The sequence below is a fragment of the Neomonachus schauinslandi genome, chromosome 13 (genome assembly GCF_002201575.2).
Source record: "Neomonachus schauinslandi chromosome 13, ASM220157v2, whole genome shotgun sequence".
In the NCBI taxonomy this organism is placed as follows: domain Eukaryota; kingdom Metazoa; phylum Chordata; class Mammalia; order Carnivora; family Phocidae; genus Neomonachus; species Neomonachus schauinslandi.
Window position 1 is genome coordinate 92793306 of NC_058415.1, and position 20015 is coordinate 92813320.

General features: G+C 64.3%; 4 protein-coding genes across 6 annotated transcripts; 3 read left to right on the top strand and 1 right to left on the bottom strand.

Moving 5' to 3' along the window:
- The first annotated feature begins 1658 nt into the window (after positions 1–1658).
- Positions 1659–4983, top strand: PTGDS (prostaglandin D2 synthase). The gene is made up of 7 exons (XM_021690987.1): positions 1659–1929; positions 2665–2804; positions 2908–2984; positions 3655–3771; positions 3906–4007; positions 4626–4651; positions 4834–4983. The coding sequence occupies exons 1-6, from the start codon at positions 1816–1818 to the stop codon at positions 4649–4651; spliced, it is 576 nt and encodes a 191-aa protein (XP_021546662.1). The 5' UTR covers positions 1659–1815; the 3' UTR covers positions 4834–4983.
- A 1188-nt stretch (positions 4984–6171) lies between these two features.
- LCNL1 (lipocalin like 1) lies at positions 6172–10229 on the top strand. Its single transcript, XM_021691066.1, has 6 exons — positions 6172–6270; positions 6545–6684; positions 7113–7186; positions 7278–7405; positions 7647–7764; positions 10117–10229. Exons 1-6 carry the CDS (start codon positions 6172–6174, stop codon positions 10227–10229), a joined length of 672 nt encoding a protein of 223 aa, XP_021546741.1.
- Positions 10230–12788: 2559 nt separating this feature from the next.
- On the bottom strand, positions 12789–17523 carry CLIC3 (chloride intracellular channel 3). Its single transcript, XM_044920368.1, has 6 exons — positions 17489–17523; positions 16553–16663; positions 16345–16470; positions 16106–16212; positions 15849–16024; positions 12789–15772 (listed from the first exon to the last, which is right to left on the bottom strand). The coding sequence occupies exons 1-6, from the start codon at positions 17521–17523 to the stop codon at positions 15614–15616; spliced, it is 714 nt and encodes a 237-aa protein (XP_044776303.1). The 3' UTR covers positions 12789–15613.
- Positions 13276–14881, top strand: PAXX (PAXX non-homologous end joining factor). Of its 3 annotated transcripts, XM_021691033.2 has the most exons (7): positions 13276–13471; positions 13552–13612; positions 13858–13907; positions 13987–14177; positions 14256–14324; positions 14493–14577; positions 14687–14881. In XM_021691033.2, exons 1-7 carry the CDS (start codon positions 13344–13346, stop codon positions 14724–14726), a joined length of 624 nt encoding a protein of 207 aa, XP_021546708.1. In that variant the 5' UTR covers positions 13276–13343; the 3' UTR covers positions 14727–14881. The 3 variants fall into 3 exon arrangements, with proteins under 3 accessions (XP_021546708.1, XP_044776301.1, XP_044776302.1); XM_044920366.1 differs by having other exon boundaries at positions 13987–14324; XM_044920367.1 differs by having other exon boundaries at positions 13987–14324; positions 14691–14881.
- Positions 17524–20015: the final 2492 nt, after the last annotated feature.

Below are 20015 nucleotides of genomic sequence, written 5' to 3' on the forward strand. Positions count from 1 at the left end.
GCCTCTGCCCGGGAAGCCAACAGCCCCCTGCCAGCCCGGGCCCCCATGAAGAAGCAGGAGATCCTCCACGTGGCACCGTGCAGCCGGCAGCTCCCCCAGGCTGCCCTGCTGATGGAGCCCCACAGTGCTCCAGTCTGCGCTCCCCCACCCCCGGGCCACTGGGGAGGGGGCCTCACGTCCCCGGCCTGGATATCAGGACTGCAGAGCAAAGGTGCCAGGGGAAGAAGGGGCAGGCTCCAGGCCCGCGGGTGCCCAGCCCCTCCCAGCAGCCCTCTCAACCCTTCCCACAGAACTGCCACACCTGTTTTTCCAGGGTTTCTGAGACCCCAGCCTCAGAAGGGGAGGCAGGGGCCAGTCCCGCCAGAATAGGTTCAGCCACCTGCAATAGCCCCAGGGCCTAGCCAGGGCCAGGAAGCCCGTGGGGGCTGAGGTGCAGATGTCCCCACCTTGCCAGGGCCCCTGTGGACCTGGTACCGCCCTCCTGCGCTCACGAGGTGGGTGGCAGTGCCCATGCTGGTCCCATTCAGGGAGCTGACCTGACCCTATGCCTCCCCCTTGATCACTTCTGAACAGCTTTGGGGCCGTTCCAAAGCCAGAGGCCAGGGCTGCCAAGAATCCAGCTTCTGGGTGAAGCCCTGGGACAGGAGCCTGCACCCCCCAAATGGGCTAGGTCTGTGTCTGGGACGGGCGGCCCCTGCCCCCCCACTGACCTCAGCTAGAGCCCTGCTGTCTGCACCCCACATAGGAGCTCTCCCCTGCTTCATTTTCCCTCCCAGGCTCCCCGCCTCCCACAGGATAGCACACCTCTCCCGCTCACAGTGGTCAGAGCTGTGGACCCCACTCAGCCCTGAGCTGGGGCCGCCCGGCCTGCGATGGCCTTGGGCTGAAGCAGAGGGACAGGTGACACCCCGTGAGATCTGAACAGGGCCCCGGACCTCAGACACAGCCCATCCACCCAGGGAGGCCTCCGAAGGTGAGGGTGTGCCTGAGTCCTGTGCTGGCAGGGAGACGCTGGGGCTGGGAGCAGTCCCCATCTCAGTGTCAATACCAGGTGACAGCCCGAGTCCACATGGTGCCCCTGGGCCAGACCAGTGTGGCTGCAACCACATACAAAGGTGGGCCTGTGCCTGAGGCGAGGGGGCCCCCAGGCTGAGGAGGGTACCCAGGGGGCCACCGGCCAGGGTCCCAGCAGCTGGCTGGGTGGGGAAGGTGTGCCCAGCACGCCTGGCCTTCGGGCCCGATTTCGGGGGCAGATCCGGTTACCTTGGTTATCTGGGCCCAAGTCCGCCATCACCATCCAGCCCGCTGGGCCTTTCAGGACCAAACTCACGCAGTGCAAAGCCCCTCCCAGGGTCACTGGGCTTGGAGAGAGAATGAGGGTAGGGCTTGTGTGAGGGGTCCCAGCCCCAGATAAGAAGTGACCGGGGGTCCCAGGCAAGGCAGTGCCAAGGCACACACTCACTATCCCCATCCAGGCTACTGGGCTGCATCTGGGACTGGAGACGGGACCAGCCTTGCAGGAGCCTCTGCCCGGCCTCCGCCCTCACTCAGCCGCAGGGGGCAGGGCCCAGGCACCCAGTCAGAGCCTCTTACATAAGCAGCCCTGTGGGGGGCGAGGCTGCAGCTGGGCTCCTCCGCTCTGTCCTCCCCCAGCATCACGAGCCTCCAGTGGGCTGTCCTTGGGCCCTGGGTGGAGGCCAAGCCAGGCCCATAAATAGGGGTCTCTCTAGTGGCCTCTACTCCCCCTGCCGGCCTCCCTCCCTCTGCCTGCACTGCTGGCATCCCGGCCCTGGTCACACACTCGGCTCCAGGACAATGACCGCTCTGCACGCGCTGTGGATGGGGCTGGTCCTGCTGGGGGTCCTGGGAGTCCTGCAGACGCAGGCCCAGGCCCCCGTCTCCCTGCAGCCCAACTTCCAACAAGACAAGGTGAGGGGCTCCCCGGCCCGGTCCCCCAGGCGGCACAGGGCCCCGTCAGGGGAGGGGGGCGCTCTCTGGGGCCGAGTTGTCTTCCTGGGAAGAGGGGAGCTGAGCAGAAGGAGGAGGCTGACCAGAACCACCCCCGTCCCTGGGCCTGCGGCAATTCGCCAACCAAGAGAGCAGAGACACTGTTCCCGGGCCGGCAGGGAAGCACCTGCGTCAGTGAGGGCACACGGGGCACATGGGGACCCCGGGGCGGAACGCGTGCCTCCGCCATCCAAACACGGTCACCCCGCTAAGCTCACGACGCCCAGAGGAAAACAGGCACACGCTCCACACCTGGGTCCCAGGACACATGGTGCGCGAGCACGCCGACGGGGATGGCCCACGGGGATGGCCCCAGACACCCGAGTGCGCGCAGGGACGTGCCCCGCACACGCTCAGTCGGTCCTCCAGCCCGTGCGCCCCGCCCCGCGCCCCTTCCGAGCGTCGCGGGCGCCCAGCGGCCGGCCCCGGGCAGCCGAGCCTGCCCCAACCCCTCTAGGGACGGCCCGGGCGCCCTCTGCTGCCCGCTCCCGCCACCGAACCAGCCGGGCCGGGGCGGAGGGGACTGCGCGCCGTGACCGCCCTCCGGGGCGTGGGGCGGGGCGCGGCTGGAGGCAGGAGGGGAGGGGCGGGGGCTCTCGCCACCCAGGTCCGCCCGGGAGGGTCCTGGCCGACCCGGGCGGGGTCCGTTCGCCGCAGTTCCTGGGGCGCTGGTTCACCTCGGGCCTCGCCTCCAACTCGAGCTGGTTCCGGGAGAAGAAGAATGTGCTGTCCATGTGCATGTCCGTCGTGGCCCCGACCGCAGACGGAGGCCTCAACCTCACCTCCACCTTCCTCAGGTGGGACACCGGGCTTCTGGGGCCCAGAGCACCCCGCCCCATGACCACGGTCTAGGGACAGCCCCTGGCCTGACCCCTGACCCCTTCGGTGACCTGCCCACAGGAAAGAGCAGTGTGAGACGCGGACCCTGCTGCTGCGGCCGGCGGGAGCCCCCGGCTGCTACAGCTACAGCAGTCCCCGTGAGTGGGGCCCCCTCTAGGGACCCCTGGGCCCAGCCCTGGGCCAGGGAGACCCGCCTGCCCCAGCAGTACATGGGGTGGGCTGGTGGCCACTCCACCAGGGTCAGCTAGTCCACCGTCTGGCCTGGACCTGCCCCAGGCTCAGGTGTGGGGGGACCACGAACCCTCTCTGGGCACTGGATCCCCTTTGGAGCTGAACTCCAAGCCCCTTCCTGCCCCCCCATAATGATATTTCCTCAGGCGGAGCACACATGGGCAGTCCCCCAGCCCCCCTCACTCCTCTCCACGGTTTTCCAGCCCAGGAGCAGGGCCAAGGGCCTCTTCACGCCCCAGCCCACCATTTACCCCCTTCCTTGGGGCCGGCTTCCCACTGGGAAATCTTTCCTCTTCCTTTCCGCCGAGGGGTTTGTGGCTGCACCATGAGCCCCTGATGTTCTGATCCTGTGTGTCTGCTGCCCCCCAGGACTTCTGGTCTGAGGAGCCTGGCCCCTGCAGAGTTCAGGGGCTGTGCAGCAGGAAGCTGGGACAGCCGCCTGTCTCACTGCGGGAGGGCATCATCCCTGGCTCCTTCCCACAGCCGGCCCGGGGAGAGCGCACCCCTTCCCAGGCAGAGGCGGGCCGGAGGTCTAGGGCCAGGGTCCCCAACTGGGCTTCTCTCACGGATTCCCAGACTGGGGCAGTACCCACGACGTGTGGGTGGTGGCGACCAACTACGACGAGTACGCGCTTCTCTACACCGCGGGCACCAAAGGCCTCGGCCAGGACTTCCACATGGCCACTCTCTACAGTATGCACCCCACACCAGGGACTCACAGTCTGGCCTGACATGGGTGTCTCCCGGGGGGGCTCCCCAAGCTGCGGGCGTGGGGGCAGCAGAGACCTTTCCCAACTGAGGCCAGCAGCTTCTCCCTCTTGCCCCAGGCCGCACCCAGACCCCGAGGGCCGACATCAAGGAGAAATTCACCACCTTTGCCAAGACCCAGGGCTTCACAGAGGATGCCATTGTCTTCCTGCCACAGACCGGTGAGGGGGTGCTGCTAATCTGATGGGGAGGGGATTAAGGTCGGATTTGAGGCAGACAGTGTCCTGACTCAGGGGAGGCTGAGGGGTGCGGTGCATCCGGCCAGACCGCCCACTGACAACTGACCAGCACACTGTGGCCTCCGGAGTGGGGGGCAGTCTGTCCTCACCCAGAGACCTTGGCCTGCAGCCCCTGGGTGGGGCACAGGAAGGTACTCCTTCTGCAGGAACATCCCCCCCCCCCGCCTCCCCAGTTTCACCAAGCAGCCGGTGTTCCAGGCCCTTGATGAGCCCTCAGGACACAGGGTCCCCAGCCTGGTGCGGGGCAGGCACTAGAAACAGACCCAGCGGGGTGGGGGTGGGGTGCTGCAGGGACACATGAGGGCTCAGGGCCTAGGGCTTCCCTGAGGCAGGCAGCCTGCTCCGGGCCCAGGTGGGGACAGAACCCCCTCTTTGTTTGGAGGAGGGGAGAGAGTGACGGAGTGTGATGGGCTCAGCAGTTTTGGGGGGCTCAACGCGACCAGCTCTCCAGGGCTGTCGGGAGGGGGCAGGCAGCCCCGGTGGGGAAAGTGGCCCCAGCCTGGGGCGCTGACCACGGTCCCCGGGGGTCTTTCTTGGCAGATAAATGCATGGAGGAGCACAAGTAGGTGCGTGTTGTGGGCTGTGGGCTGGCTTCACCTGGCAGTCCCCTCTCACACCTGCTAACACTACCCCACCATGCAAGGGTGGTCCCAGGCACACGGGGGTTGTCCAAGGGGGAGGGGCTCCACTGTGGCTGGGAGGGGGCCGTGTTGCCTGCCCCACCCACTGGTCCCGCTCTCTCTGCCAGGAGACCCCGGCCCCCAGGACCTGGCCATCTTGCCCTGCTCTGCTCTTCCCTCCAAGACCCCCAAGGCCCCAGCCCTGGCTCCTCCCTGCCCCCACCTCTGCGCCCTCTGGCTTTCTCCTGGCTCTGAGAATAAACTCCGGAAGCAAATCAGCCGTCCAGCTCCTGCCCGTCTGTCCTGCCGTCCTCGCTGCCCACGGCCTGGCTCTGGCCTGCTCCCTGGGGACCTGACCACACCCCACTAACTTTGGGCCTCAGTTTCCCCTTCCCCTCTGGAAAGTCTCTGAGGCTGGCTCTCCGTGATGTCGCCTAGGGGTGGGCAAGGCCCGCTCGTGTTTGCTCCTGGTGGGACGGGTGCGAATCAGGACCGCTGAGGAGAAGTACTATCACGGCCCTCCCCCAACGCACACCGGGCTCTGACCTCACCGCACCCCCTCCAGCCACACTCCTGCAAGCTGCCCCTCCAGCCGGCAGGTTCTGGGCTGGGGCCCAGTCACCTCCTAATCCCTAGGCAGGTGCCTGGGGCCTGCCCCCTCACCCCAAGTCTAGAGAGGCCTGAGGCCCAGGGAAGCTTTGCCTCCACTGGGTCTTGGAAGGTGTGGGGTTAGTACACTCAGACTAGACTAGACTCAGGCCAGAGATCAGGGTCCCGGAGGACAAGGAGGAAGGGGCTGCCCTGTCCATGCCCCCCACACTGGGACAGACTGACTGAGTGGGCTGACGACCGGACACCCTCATCCCTCTGGGTACTGTGGTGACTCCTGTCCCACCCTTTCTGGCCCCACCCTTTCACCAGACCCCTGGCACCAAAGCCACCCTGGGCCCTGGAGCACGGTCTCCCTGACCAGCCCTGCCCCACGTCTCCCGCTGTCCACCAGGTTCCAGGCCCTGCCCTGAGCCCTCCTGGCTCACAGTGGGCAGCACCCACGGCATCCTGCCCACCAGGCCCCCACCCTGGCAAACTTCAGCCAGGCCCTATAGAGGCACCAAGAGTTGTGAGGCTCAGAGGTGAGGGTGAGCTTCTTGGCAGGCTTCCTGGAGGAGGGGGTCTGGGGGCTATGTCTGAGCTGAGAGCTGGGGGCAGGCATCCCAGAAAGCCTGCCAGAAGTTCTCCCCCTGTATCGAAGGATCTGAAGTCTCAGGAGGAAACGCCACCGGGGATGGGCGGGGTTCCGTGGACACAGCGGAGCCCCTGCACTGCAGAGCGCAACCAGATCCCAGCCTGATCTCAGTCGGCTTGGTCCCGGGCCAGCAGGCCAGCCACCCCAGGGCATTTGGGGGGTCATAAAGGCTGGGCAGGAGAGGCCACCCCAACTCTCCTGCTCAGAACCATCCTCCACGATGCTGCAGATGCTGCTGATCGGTTGGGTCTTCGCCTTGCTCAGGGTGTCCCTAGGCCAGGCCCAGGTCCCCATCCAGGCCAACTTTGATGCCAGCCAGGTGGGCCCAGGCACCCCCATGCCAGACCCATCCTGTCCTCCTCATGGATGACCCCCTTGCTTCTCCATCCAGGTCCCAGGGGCCAGCCATCAGCTGGAGGGTGGGCCGTGTGGGGAGGACAGCGGGCTCCTTAGGCTGGTGTGTGGCCTGTGCCTACCACCACTCCCCAGGTCCTCAGATCTGGACGAGTTGCAGCCACCCACCGCCATCCTGGGTCAGAGTTGATGTGGGTGCAGGGCCTGTCCCCCCAGCTCTCCCTGCACCCTCCCTGTAGTTCCAGGGCATCTGGTATGTGGTCGGGGTGGTATCGGATGACCAGGGCTTCCTGGACTCCAAGGACAATCTGAAGATGCCCGTGGTCTTGGTGACCCCCTTGGCCAATGGTGACCTGGCCCTCAAGTTTGGGTACTCCACGTAAGTGACCCCAGGAACCCCACCTCAGACTGGGCCTTAGACCCGGCCAGTGTGAGGCCAGAGGTGAGCCACCGAGAACCAGAGGCGTCCCTGGCACCGTAGGGAGTCAGACCCAGGCCCCCCGTGGTCAGGCTGAGGGGCTTGCCTGTGGCCTGGCCATGGAGGAGTCTCGTCCCTGTGTCTGCCTGTGGGAGTCTGCCGGGGAGACCCCATGTCTCCTGGCTCTGTGTGTCCTTGAGCAACACCTGCCCCCCGCCCCTGAGAGGGTCTCTCAGCTCTGAGCACAGAGTGAGGGGGGCCCAGGGGTGCCGGGCAGCCTGAGCACCGGCCCACCCTACGTGGTCAGCAGTGCCCAAGGGGTGGCCCTTTGCGACGTGGCCGGGCGGCGTGTGCCAGACGCTCAGGATGCTGTGGGTCTTCTTCCCCAGGCCCGATGGCGGGTGCCAGAAGACGGACACAATCTTCACTAAGGGTGCTGTGGACGGGCAGTTCAGCAACGAGGGTGAGAGGGGGCAGGGCAGGGAGGGCTCCCGAGCCAGGTGGGGGTGGGGGCCTGGCCAAGCCGGCAGGTTCAGCCGGCTCTCGCCCTTCAGCCATGGCGCAGACCGAGATCCGCGTGGCGTCCACCGACTACAAGCATTTCGCAGTGCTGTACGTGGAGACGCAGAAGGGGGGCGTCAGGAACGTCTGGCTGCAGCTCTACGGTGGGCAGCCCTGCCCGGTGGCGCTCCCGGCACCCCTGTGCCCCCACTAGTCACCGGGCACAGCCTCTCCTCTAGGAGCCCCGCGCTCAAGCCTGGTCTGGACTGTTGGGCACATTCCAGCAAGTTCCAACTCCATGGCAGGGGGATCCACTATCCCCCAGGGTCTCCTTGGGACCCCCCTCCGCACCCAGCCCCTCCCAGCCCCTCTGCCCCGCCCTGCCCCTCCCCCTGCCGCCCCCCTGCCCCTCTGCTCACCAGTCGGCCCTGCTCTCAGCCCGCGCCCCAGAGCTGTTTCCTGAAGGGGCCCAGAAGATGCAACAGCTGGTGCCCCAAGTAGGCCTGAACCCCAGCCAGGGCACCCTGCTGCCCCGGTCAGGTGAGTGCTATCCCCACACCGGCTCAGGGTTACGGCAGACCCCCGACCCAGACTGGGAGGGCCAGGCCCCAAGGCTCCCCCCAGGGACGGGGCGGCAGCTCCAGGGGCAGCCCTGGCCTATCTGGGCCAGAGGAGGGCCGGACGGTGCCCTGGCCGTGGCCCCCCAGGAAGGGATGGCTCGCAGGCTGGGGGGCTTGGTTATTCAGGGAGGGTTGGGGGCCTCCACCCCTGGGGAAGGGGGCCCCGGGTGGTTCCTCAGGCCCCACTCTCTCCCACAGACCAGTGCAAGGTGCCTTCTCCTAGGTGAGTACTCGGGGGCAGGCGTGGACGCCACTGCCCAGACCACGCAGTGCCCCGTGCCTTGCTGGCCCCTGGAGGCCCCTCTTGGCCAGAAGGCTGTCCGGTGGGGTCCTCATCCTGGGAGCAGGGTGGGGTGATTGCACAGAATCAAGGTGGGCCGGCAGGCTGCGGCGGGGAGGAACAGAGTGGGGCCCAGGGGCTGGGCCCAGGGAGGGCAGGAAGAGGCCAGAAGACGGTGCTCACCCCACTATACCTGCCCTCTTGTTTGCAAGGAAGGATCCCGCCCAGTAGTGCCAGTGGTGGGGGGGGCCATGCTCCGCGTACTGGGCCTTCCTCAAAGAGCGTGCACCACTCCTCTCTGCCACCCCTCCCCCAGCACAATAAATCATCTCCTAAAGGCCACGGCTGCGGTGCATTTCTTCCACGGGCTTCTGGGACCAGGGCGGGACCCCTTGCTCAGCCGGCCTGGCAGGTGCTTAGCCTGGGAGGAGCTGAGGCTCTGCTCCGAGGGAAGCAAGCTTATCCAGACAAACAGGGGGGTTGCAGGGCCCTCCCCACCACTCTCCCCCCGACCAGGGCACCGGACTGGGGGTGTCGCCCTTGCTCAGCAGCCCAGAGCTCCCGCGGGCACAGTGGGCCTCCTGGGCCTTTGGGGTCCTCCCAAACCACAGCACAGAGCAGGGATCTGGGCCACTTCCATCCCCCCACTTCGCCCCTGATCTCTGGCCCCTAGGTACCCGCAGTTCACTCCCCACCCAGAGCCAGAGGAAAGGGGGTGTGTGCGAAGCTCTGTTCTGCCCTGTCATTATCACCCTTCTTTAAAGACACGTCCTGCAGGGGGCGCCTGGGTGGCTCAGTCTGTGAAGCCTCTGCCCTGGGCTCAGGTCATGATCCTGGGGTCCTGGGATCGAGCCCCGCATCGGGCTCCCTGCTCAGCGGGGAGCCTGCTTCTCCCTCTCCCACTCCCCCTGCTTGTGTTCCCTCTCTCGCTGTGTCTCTCTGTCAAATAAATAAATAAAATCTTAAAAAAATAAAACCACAGCCAGGTCCTGCCAGATTTGCTGCCTTAACTGGGGTCCTTCTGGGCTAGGAGGTCACAGAGATTAAGAGCCGCCCCTGAGGGCCCCAAACAGCCCCTCCACACCTGCACCCGACACCTGGCACCCAGCCTGTGCCTTTGAACCCTCTGGCCCACCTGTGGACACTTTGAGGCAGGGACCTGCCCCGGTCTCCTCCCTGCCCCCAGCTTGACACCAGTTCCCCGGTGGAACTGAAGCCCTGGGGGTTGGGACAAGTGTGTGGAAGGCCCAGAGAGCCAGCCTCCTCCCACACGTGTGACCTATGAGCTCACCCACCCACCCTTCCTCCCGACACCTGGGGTGCCGTCTGCCCACCTAGAGGGGCACCTGCTGAGAGATACTGTCTGACCTCCAGGTGATAAATCAACTGATCGATGGATTGATTAGTTATTATTTGGCTTCCGTATGGACCAAGAGAAGATGGGGTGGAGGAGGCCACGGCAGCAACAGCAAGGATTTAAAGTGGAGAGGTAGGGATGCTTGCTCTCCTGGAGAGTGGTGCAGGAAGTCTCACCACCAGCTTCTCCACTCCCACCAGGCTCTGGAACCCCTGCCCTCCCCCACTGACCCTTCCCAGCGCCCCTGGGAAGGATCTGGAGTGGAGAGATGCAGACTGCCCACCATGGCCTTCTGGACACCTTTTCCTCGGAGAGAGGCTCCGTTCTGGGGTGGGGCAGCCCCACGGGGCCCCTCTGGGTCCCAGGAGGGCTGTCCCCCCAGGCGCTTGCAGATCCGCCCCGGGCTCATCATCTCGTCCTGCACCACCCCGCTCAGACCACGCGGGGGCAGCCCTCAGCCAGTTCTCTCCCCAGAAGCCCCGGAACTCTGCGTGCTGCCTCAGCCCTCCCTGCCCTGCTCCCCACCGCCCCCAGAGCGTCCCATCAGATAGGAAAGGCCAAAGTCCTTAGCTGACCAAGAAGGCCCTCCCTGACCGGCCCTCCTCTGACCCCACCACCTACCCTCTTTCCTTCAGCCCTGCTGACCAACTCGTGTCCCTTGAGCTCGCTGGCCCTGCGACGGCCTCAGGGCCGAGATGCAGGTGGGCCCTGCCTGAGGGTGCTCTTATCCAGCTCTCCGCTTGGCTAGCTCTCTCTGCTCCTCTGAAAGCTTTTGCTCAAATACCACCCTGTGTGCTCCCTCCTTGGGCCTCTGGGACCCCAAGCCCTGGCTGCCCTCTGGCCTCTCTAGCGACTCCTTCTCCGACTTGGGAGGGCTTGCAATGCATGCCCTGGGGCGAGAGGCCAGCCCTGGCTGCCCTCCCCTCCACAGTCCCCAGCCCGGGTGGCTGGAGCCTTTCTTAGCCTCTTCCTTGCCCACGTTGGAGGCCCCACCTACTTGTGCCCACACCCATGTTCATCAGACGGCTCCCTGCAGGAGGGCTGAGGTGCTGAAGACCCAGCCATCCCGTACCTTGTCTAGATATTTGTGTCATCTTTTTAAAACTTCAATTTGTCGGTTTTCTTACCATGTTTTGTAACAAATCTTTGCTTCAGGTCTTGAACTAGTTCCCTGGGGCTACTGTGACAGATTATCACAAACTTGGTGGCTTTAAACATTACATTTACCTTCTCGTGGTTCTGGAGGCCAGAAGCCCAAAATCGGTTTCCCTGGGCCGGAAATCCGGGGCGGGCAGGGCCACACTCCCGCTAAAGGCTCCAGGCGGGGAGCCTTCTTGCCTGTCCTACCTCCTGGTGGCAGCCAGCAGCCCAGACTGGTGGCTGCATCACCCCAGCCTCTGGCCCCCTGGCCACACTGCCCTCTCCTCTTCTTTGTGAAACCTCCCTCTGCCTCTCTCTTATGAGGACTCCTGGGACGGCATTCGGATAACCCAGGAAAACCTCCCCATCTCAAGATCCTTACCCACAACTGCAAAAACCCCTTTTCCATACAAGCTGACATTGACAGGTCATCGTTCAGCCTGCCTCGTTCTTCCTGGAAACACTGTCCTAGGCCCCAAGCGCTGGGCCTGGAGGAACTGATATTTAAAGTGGTCCTCGGGGCTGGGGACTCCACACTCACATCTCTGGACATGGTCCTCCTCTAGAGTCCGTACACAGCCACCTCCACCATCTCCATCAGAGTTCATATAGCAAAGGAGTGGCCCATCTCCAAACCTGCCCAGCCCAGTGGTCTAGGGCAAGGGCATTTCTGCACTCCCCACCTGCAGGGGTCAGCCATGATCCCTCCCTCCCTCACCCCGGCTCTCTCCACCTGCACTCTGAGCCCCTGGCCCAGCGTCCATCAGCTCTGCCCCGAGGGACTCAGCAGCCCTCTACTATTCTCCCTGCCCCCCAGGCTCCACCCCTGCAGTGGCCTCTCCTCGTGACACTCGACATGGGCTTTATACACATAAATCAGTTGTACCACACCCCACCCCACCCCTGCTTGCACCCTCCTGCACCTCCCCGCTCTGCATTCCTTCATCCACAATATTTATTGAATATCTCTGTGCTAGGCAGTGTTTGAGCATTGAAGATGCAGTGGCAAGTAAAACAGACATAAAGGCCTGCCCTATGGACCTCTGGGGGAAATGGGCAATAAACAGGATAAATAAATGTATTAGTCGCCTACTGCTGAATAACAAATTACCCCCAAACTTAGTGGCTTAAAACAACGAGTTTGTATCATCCCCCCAGTTTCTGAGGGTCAGGAACCTGGTCCTGGGTGTTCTGGGGCCTCTGGCACTTCTCAGGAGGCTGCCATCAAGCCACCGGCCAGAGCTGTGTGCTCCTCAGAAGGCTCCGCTGGGAGGGGTCTGCATACCAGCTCCCTCACTAGCCCTTGTCGGGCCTGGTCCAGGGCCACGTGGGTGTGTCCCCAGGGCTGCCACACGTGTCGTGGTGAGCAATTCAAGGAGGAAGAAGGGACGGCCCATCACTTCAGCAGCGTTCTACTGGCTGGAAGCAGGTTACTGAATGCAGCCTACGCTCAGGGGAGGGATAGTAAACGTTTGAACACAGGCGGTGGGATGGTTGGGGCCATCTCAGAGGCCGCTGCCACAGTGAGGAAACCAGAATGTACTTTATATAGTGACAAGTCTGGAAAACAAGTACATAAAACAGGAGAGAGGACATGAGATGCTGGGCGGGCTGTTGACCTTTAACGTAAGGTGACTAGGGAAGGCCTCACTGAGAAGGTGACCCTTGACTGAAGACCTGAAGGAAGCATGTGAGTCTGGGGGATGGGGTGGCAGACAAAGGCCCTGAAGCAGGAGCCTGAGGTTGTCAACCAGGGGAAGGTCGGGGAGGGGCCAGGCTTGGCAGCAGGCACGTGGAGGACACATCAGCATTGCCTGAAAACACACCAGCCCGTCCTCCCTAGGGCCGCCCTGGGGTCACCCTGGCCCTCTTGCAAAGCTTTGAGCACAACTGTGCTGTGCCCACTGTGGGCCTTCCTCCATGGCTGCTCCTTCTGCCTGGGATCCCCTATCCTGGCGCGCACGGCCCCCTTCTTGCCCAGGTCACAGCTCACATGGCTCAAACTGCTACCTGAGAGTTTCATGTTTCCGGTGTTTATTATTCGTCCATCCCATTAGATCTCACGCGCTCCAGGCGACCAGAGACCTTGTCTGCTAGTGAAGGTGTGCCCGAGACCTAGGACAGCAGGAGACACAAAAGAGGTGCCGGGCAAATACTGTGGAACGGACGAACTGCCAAACTTTATTCACTTTTGTATTCTGACCTGTTAGACAGTTTGGCGTTAGGAACCTTTGTGTATCTGAAGACAACCTGAGAAATGTCTCGGGGAGGGCGAGAGCCGGTGTGGAAGGCAGGAGGAGGCCGCTGGGACAGCCGGGGGCGAAGCTCAAACGGAGGGAACCGCGGACTCGGCGGGGTGGCGGGCGCGCAGCTGCGGGGGTCGGTGGCGGAGGCGCGCAGAGGCCTCCACGCGGGCGTGCGGACAGCGCTTGCGACCGGCCAGCCCGGGGACCCCGCCCCGCCGCAGGTTCGCAGGCCCCGCCCCGCCCCGCCCCGCCCGAGACCGAGCCCCGCCCTGCGCCCTAAGCTGGGTCCGCCGCGCCGCGCCAGCCCCGCGCGGGTCCAGGGTCCTCGGGGCCGGGACGGGGCCGTAAGCTCCGCCCCGCGCAGGCCCCGTGGGCACAGTTCGGGGCGGGCCCCGCCCCCGGTTCCGGAGCCGGCTGCCGCGCAGGCGCCCTAGGCCTGCGGCCGCCCTGGCCGGGTTTCCGCTCGCCGTGGGGTCATGGTGCCGCCGCCGCCGCTGTCGCCGCCTCTTTGCACGCTGCCGCCGGGCCCCGGGCCCCCGCGCTTCGTGTGCTTTTGCGAGGGGGAGGGAAGCGAGGACGGGGGCCCTGGCGACTTCAACCTCTAGTGAGTGGCGTGGTGCGCGGGGCTCTGGGGGCGCGGACAGTTCGGCGGGCGGTCCCATCTGACAGCCGCTCCCTCCACAGTGTGACCGACGCCGCGGAGCTTTGGAGCACCTGCTTCACGGCGGACAGCCTGGCGGCCCTCGTGGGTAGCGGGGCTCCTGGGCGGGCCTGGAAGCCCCCAGCACCCCTTCCTGCACTGCAGTCCACCTAGGAGATCGAGGGGGGCGGTCTGGGATTCCCCCGGGGGGCGGGGTGTCTGGACACCCTTCCCCCAGCTTTGTAGCTGTAGTCCTGATTGGCCCGGCGTCCCGGGTGGCTCTGGGTCAGGCAGTTTTGGGGTGGTTCCAGGGTCTTGAGCAGCTGGTGACCAGCCCCTGTGCCCTGTAGAAAGCCCGTTTTGGCCTGAGTGCGGCTGAGGAGATCACCCCCCGGTTCAGGTGAGCCCCTGAGCAGGAGGAAGGGTGGGTGTGGAGCAAGGGGATCTGCACACGGCACTCAGCAGCCATCCTTTCCTAGGGCAGCTTGCGAGCAGCAAGCTGTGACTTTCACCCTGCAGGAGGACGGAGCGTCCCTAACCCTCTCCGGGGGGCCCTCAGCACTGGACTTTGACCTCTCCAAGGTGCCGGGCCCAGAGGCAGCTTCCAGGTTGCAGGCGCTGACACTGAGCCTGGCCGCCCAAGTGTGCACCTTGAAGAGCCAGCTGGCAGGTGGGGTGGGGAGGGCGTGCCCTGAGTCCTCACTAGGGCCCCCCTGCTCGTGCCTTCACTCTTGTCTTTCTTCCCCAGCTGTGGAGGTGACAGCTGCCAGCCCCAGAAAGAGCCCTTGTCTGGTGGGGTCTCAGCTCTTCTTACCAGGTAAGGCCTGTCACCTAGGACTTTGGTTGGGGCTGTGCTCTTCCCTCTGCAACTCATTTTCCTCAGAACCAGATTCAAACTCCAGAGAGAGGATGCATGTGGAGAGGGGGTTGTGGCCCTGGAATTGCACCAGACGCAGGAACCCCCTTCCTGTTCTGTTTCCCTCAGACCCGGATCCTCAGAGAGGCGGCCCTGGACTCGGGGTCAGGAGGCGGTGTCCAGGAGAGTCCCTCATCAACCCTGGCTTCAAGAGGTACTCACCCACTCACCCACCTGTCCCTCCCTCCTGTGCCCAGGGTCAAGCCCTGGACCGCTGCCCCCCCCACAATAACACCACAGTGTCACTTTCCTTTCTCTCCCAGTAAGAAGCCAGCCAGCGGTGTAGACTTTGAGAGCCCCTGAAGGTGCAGCAGAGTGTGACCCTGCCAGGAATCTGCCTGTGAGGTGGGGATAGCCTCTGAGACCCCACAATCGCCACCTGCCCATCCTGCTGTGCGGTGGGAACACACCTGCTCCTCAAACCCCTTCTCCATCAAATAAATGCTTCCTCAGAGGAAGGCACCGGTCACGCTCCGACTTCTGGGGGCTGGCTGGGGGAGAGGGGTCAGGGATCTCCCAGGGCCTGTGATTTGGCACAGGGCCAGAGTATGTAAGCAGATGCACAGCCCCCACACTCCCTGGGAGAAGGAGGCCCCAAGCTCTCCAGGCTCATCCGGCTGCCCCTGCCTGGTTCTCACAGGAGCCCAGGGCCCGGAAGGCAGGGCAGGGCTCCTCAAGGCTGGAACTCGGTTACCAGCTGTTCCAGGCACACACTTCACTCTCCCAGACCCCGCCCGACAGGGCACAGCGTGGGTATCCCGCAGTGTACACACACTAGGACCTGTGGAGGTCAGACGGTGGCTTGCTCCCTCGGGCAGGACTGAGGAATGTGGGCTGGCCCCACCCACTGGCCTGGAGCCCCTGGGTGCCCAGGCTGGGCTCTGCTCCCCACCCTCCTTGGCCATCCTGCTGCCCCACCCTGGCCTGACTGGTTTGGGAGCCCAATCCAGTCCCCCACCACCCCTGATAGGGTGAGTGGACGGATGGGCAGAACCACCCACTGGGTTCTCCACCCCTGTCATTCTGGGCGATCATGTGGAGCTGTGTGTTCCATGGTGGGGCTTTGGGGGTGGCAGAAATCGAGGGCCCTCTGGTCCCTCGCAGGTCAGGACACGCTCACTGGGGCAGAGGTGCCTTTATGGGGCTGTAGAAGAGTGGGCAGGGGGTGGCCGTAGACGGTGGGGGAGGGGCTAGCGGGGGCGCACGGCAGTCCGGTAGGCCGCTAGGATCTCAGCACTGTACGGACACGTGTACTTGAACTCCTTCACCTGCGACGCGCTGTCCAGGTAGCGGCGGACGGCGCGCAGCTCGGCCGGTATGGGCGCTTGGCGGAAGTGTGTGCACACCGTCTGCGGGCGAGGGGCGCGACGCGGTCAGGGCCTTGTGGAGCGCGGCCCCCCCGCGCGCCCCGCGCCCGGCACTCACGTCCACGATGTGCAGCTTGGGCAGCAGGCTGCAGTCAGCCAGCGTGAGCTGGTCGCCGTCCAGGAAGCGGCGGCGCGACTCACGAAGCTGCGGTTCCTGCGCCCGCTCGTGCTCCAGGGGCGTGCGCAGGTAGCTGTCCAGCCTGGTGAGGGCGCGCAGCAGCAGCTGGTACAGGGCTGGGGCGGGGAGCGCAGTGAGGGCGGGGCCTGGGCCAACTCCCCCCCCCCCCTTCCGCCGTGGCTCCAGACCCTCCCCACCATCGTCCTGCGTGGGCACCGGGTTCTTGATGAAGGCGGAGAACCTGTGAAAGACGTCGTTACCCGCTGTGCTGGACTCCCTGTAGCGGGGCGCCAGGCTGGGGAATCTACGGGGAATTAGGGAATCTCTGGTCAGACCCTTGTGCCGCGCCCCCTGCCCTGCCCGACCCTCAGCGTTCTTCCTGGGCTCCTCCCTGGGGGCTCCATATTCGCCCCTCCCACCAGGCCGGGGCCCTCACTCAGGGGGCCCCAGTGTCTCCTCCAGAAACTCCTCGATCTGCAGTGTGTCCGTTTTGGCATCACCATCGTAGAGAAGGATGGGCAGCTGTGAGCCAGGAGCAAAGTCCTTAAGCACATCCAGGGACCTGTGGGCATGAGGCAGGTGGGGAAGCCACTGGTCAGAAGGGCCAGAGACCAGGGAGTGGCTCCCCTGGAGACGGGGCTCGCCTGCGAGTGTCCACCGTGGTGAGGGTGAAGGGCACGCCCTTGAGGAGCAGGAGCATGAAGAGCCGCTGACAAGAAGGGCAGTGTCCCACGCTCTCGCCATCCTCGCTCGCCGGGGGTGGGTGGAGTGGAGGGGGCCGGGGCAGAGAGCAGACCTAAGAATTCTGCCAGTGAGGGCCCCACCTGCCACTGCCAAGAGCCTGGAATGATCCAGGGCTCCAGCTTGTTTGGGCACAGCCTGGACAAGTGGTGGGTGAGAGCCCTTGCCTGGGTCCCCGGGAGGTGGGGAGGGGCCTCCCCACCCCCTAGGGACACGGGGGTGGGACGCACGCTCTGGAGCCTGGCCCCTCGACCCTTATCATCAGCACCTGGGCAGAGGCCAGGCTCCTGCTCTCCAGGTCCTACAGGCTGGTCACAAGGGTGGGGTGGGCCGAGTGAGCTGTTTTCCGAGTAATTCACCTGCCAAACTGGACAGTGACTAGCAGCACACTCTGTCCCACGCCCCGACAGTGAGGAGGAGGCCAGGGTCTGGCAGCCCCTGCAGAGGGATCCACAGATCTGGGCAGTGATGCGAGGATCAGGGGATCACCTGGCCCAGCCCCCCTCTGCTGCTGCACTGACCTCAAGCTCCACTTGGGCCTTGGCCGCCGGCTGTCGGATTGGCACCTCCCCACCTAGGGGCTTTTTCTCCAGGGGGGTTGGGCTGGGTCCCGGAGCCAAGGCTGGGAGTCGGCACCCCCATGCCCTTGGGGACAGCTCACTGGGCCCTCCTCCAGTCCTGGTCCCTCCTCCAGTCCTGGTCCCTCTTTCCTCAGCCTCTGTAGGGCTGCCTGAGCTCACCGCCAGGGAGACGGTGCAGACCCACTGCCTGCCCCAGAAGCAGAGCCCCCCCCCAGAGCACACTCATCCCCGAGGCCGCCCTCCCGGCCCAGTGACACCTTGACAAACAGCTGGAGCTTGGCAGTCTCCGCCATGGCTGGGAGCTGTGGTGGCGCGGTGGTGGCGAGGCAGGGGTGGGGGCCTGGAGAGCCCTTTTAGGCTCCCGGGGTGCCCCGCCCTCCCCAGCCCAGGGCCCGCCCTGACGAGTCACCGTGCAGGCGGTTAGGGCTCCGTGTCCAAGCATGAAGGTGTGACTGGAGGGGTACTGAGTGTGCAGGGCTGGCGGTGCTGGGGACCCCAGCACCCCAAGGGGGCGTGTGGGGTGGAGGTGGAGACCAACGGACTCGGAGGTGGGGAGAGAAGGGTGCCAGTCTGGGAAGAGGGCAGCTCTGGATCAGAATCACGCCTGCCATGAACCCCACAACCCTCCCTGCAGGGAACACCCTGTTGTCTGTCGCCCCCCCCCCCCCAGAAAGCTGGGGTGGGGGTAGGAGAAAGGAACAGCTTGGCCCCAGCCTCAGTTTCCCAATCTGCCTACCTCCTGGGAAGGGACGCCCCTCCCATCACCGAGTTCGGCCAGGCAGAGCCCCGCCCCCCCCAGTCCTACCCACATTCCAGGAGTGCTGCTGGCCTGCTCAGGTGTCCTTGGCCAGCCGACCCCACACCCCCTGCCCTGCCGGTGGGGTTCCAGGCAGGCTTTTCCCCTTCTTAACCTTTCAGAAGAAGCACTGGGACATTTAGAAGCCACAACCTCCTGACCCATGGGTCCATCCGCCCCCGCCGTTGGCTGGAAGGAACCGACGCGGGGACGTTGTGTACACACACCCCCAACCTTCTCCGCCCCTGCCCACCCCCCGCAGCTCGGGGGGGGCGGTGTGCCCCGAGGGAGGGGCCTGCGAAGGCTCCGCGCCGCCCAGTGGCAGAGCTGGGGATCTGCCCCGCACCTTTGCCTCCTCCCCCAGGGCTCTGCCGGGACCCCAGACCGTTCAGGGCTCCCGGACACAGACTGGAGCTGGGCACCTGGCTGCCCTCCCGGGGCACCAGTATTTCTACTGCTTCTCCACAACGTGGTGGGGGCTCGGCCTGCTCATCTGCTTCCCCCGCGCGCACCGCAGCCCCAGGGAGGGGCCCCAGGCCCCTCCACAGCTGCAGGTGCTCACCAGCCGTCCCACGGGTATTTCTGTGTGTATAAAAATACCCTTACCCGTCTGTAGAAAATCGGAAACGAACCAGTGACCAGGTGGTTCAGAGAAAAGGAAATCTACCAACACCCAACAGGGTGTGTGGGAGTCTCACTTCACACTTATTTCAAGAGACAAACTAGGACAGGACCAGGTTCAGGGCTGCAATGGGCAGGTAACCATGTGCTCAGCGAGGGTGTGAGCACACATCGCTCGGGTGGCTGTGGGCTGGCAAGACTGTCCAGACGGTTCAGCCCCCTGGGAATCAGCCCCCAGTGTCCCTGTAAATGCATGAGGGACATATACACAGATCCGTGCTGTCCTCTGGGTGGCAAGCACCCTGTCTGTGGGAGAGTCCTGATATGTTCACAGAAGAAGACAGAGGAGGTGAGTCTCTCTAGTCTCAGGTTTGGTGGTGTCGTGGCTGAATTGTGCCCCCCCCCCCCACTTCACGGTGGAAGTCCTAGCCCCCAGCACCTCAGAATGTGACATTAGAACAGAGTTTTTACGGAAGTCATCATGTTAGAATGAGGTCATCAGGAGGGGCCCTACCCCAGTCTGTGTCCTCATAAATGGGAGATTTGGACACAGACACACATGGGGGGGGCGCAATGCGAGGATGGAGGCAGAGGTCGGGTGGTGCCAGGAACACGGAACGTTGCCAGAAAACCACCAGCAGCTGGGAGAGCGTGGACCAGACCCTTGCCCACAGCCTCCAAAGGAACCAGCCCTGCCCACACCTTGATCTTGCACCTCTGGCCTCCAGACTGTGAGGGAATACATTTCTGTTTTCTGGGTTTTTTTTTTTAAGATTTTATTTATTTGACAGAGCGAGCACAAGCAGAGGGAGAGAGAGAGAGAGAGAGAGAGAAGCAGGCCCCCCGCTGAGCAAGGAGCCCGATGGCGGGGCTCGATCCCAGGACCCTGGGATCATGACCCGGGCCGAAGGCAGCCACTTAGCCGACTGAGCCACCCAGGCGCCCCTACATTTCTGTTGTTTTAAGCTGCTCTGTTTGTGGTACTTTTCGGCAGCCATAGCACACCAAGACCAGTGAGAGAAAAAACTGACCCAGCTGAAAAACACTGCATCAGTATGTGTCCGTCTGGGTCTGCTCCTATCCTTCTGAAAAAAGCCAAGAGGATGTCCTCAGACCTTTTGAATTTCCTATCATGATTTCGTAGGCAGTGTTTTTAAATGAATGAGACCAGAAGCTCACAGTCACCGACTTTGGCCCCTGACCTACGCAGGGCCCGAAGCAAACCTCCCTGCCGCCGCCCGGCCGCCCTTCCCTTCCTTCCGGGGGTTGGGAGGGTGGGGGGCATTCTCGGCCTGCAGTCCCAGGAGCAGCTGGACCTGGCCTCATCCATGCAGTGGCCACACTTCTCTCCTGAGCCCTGGCTAGGGG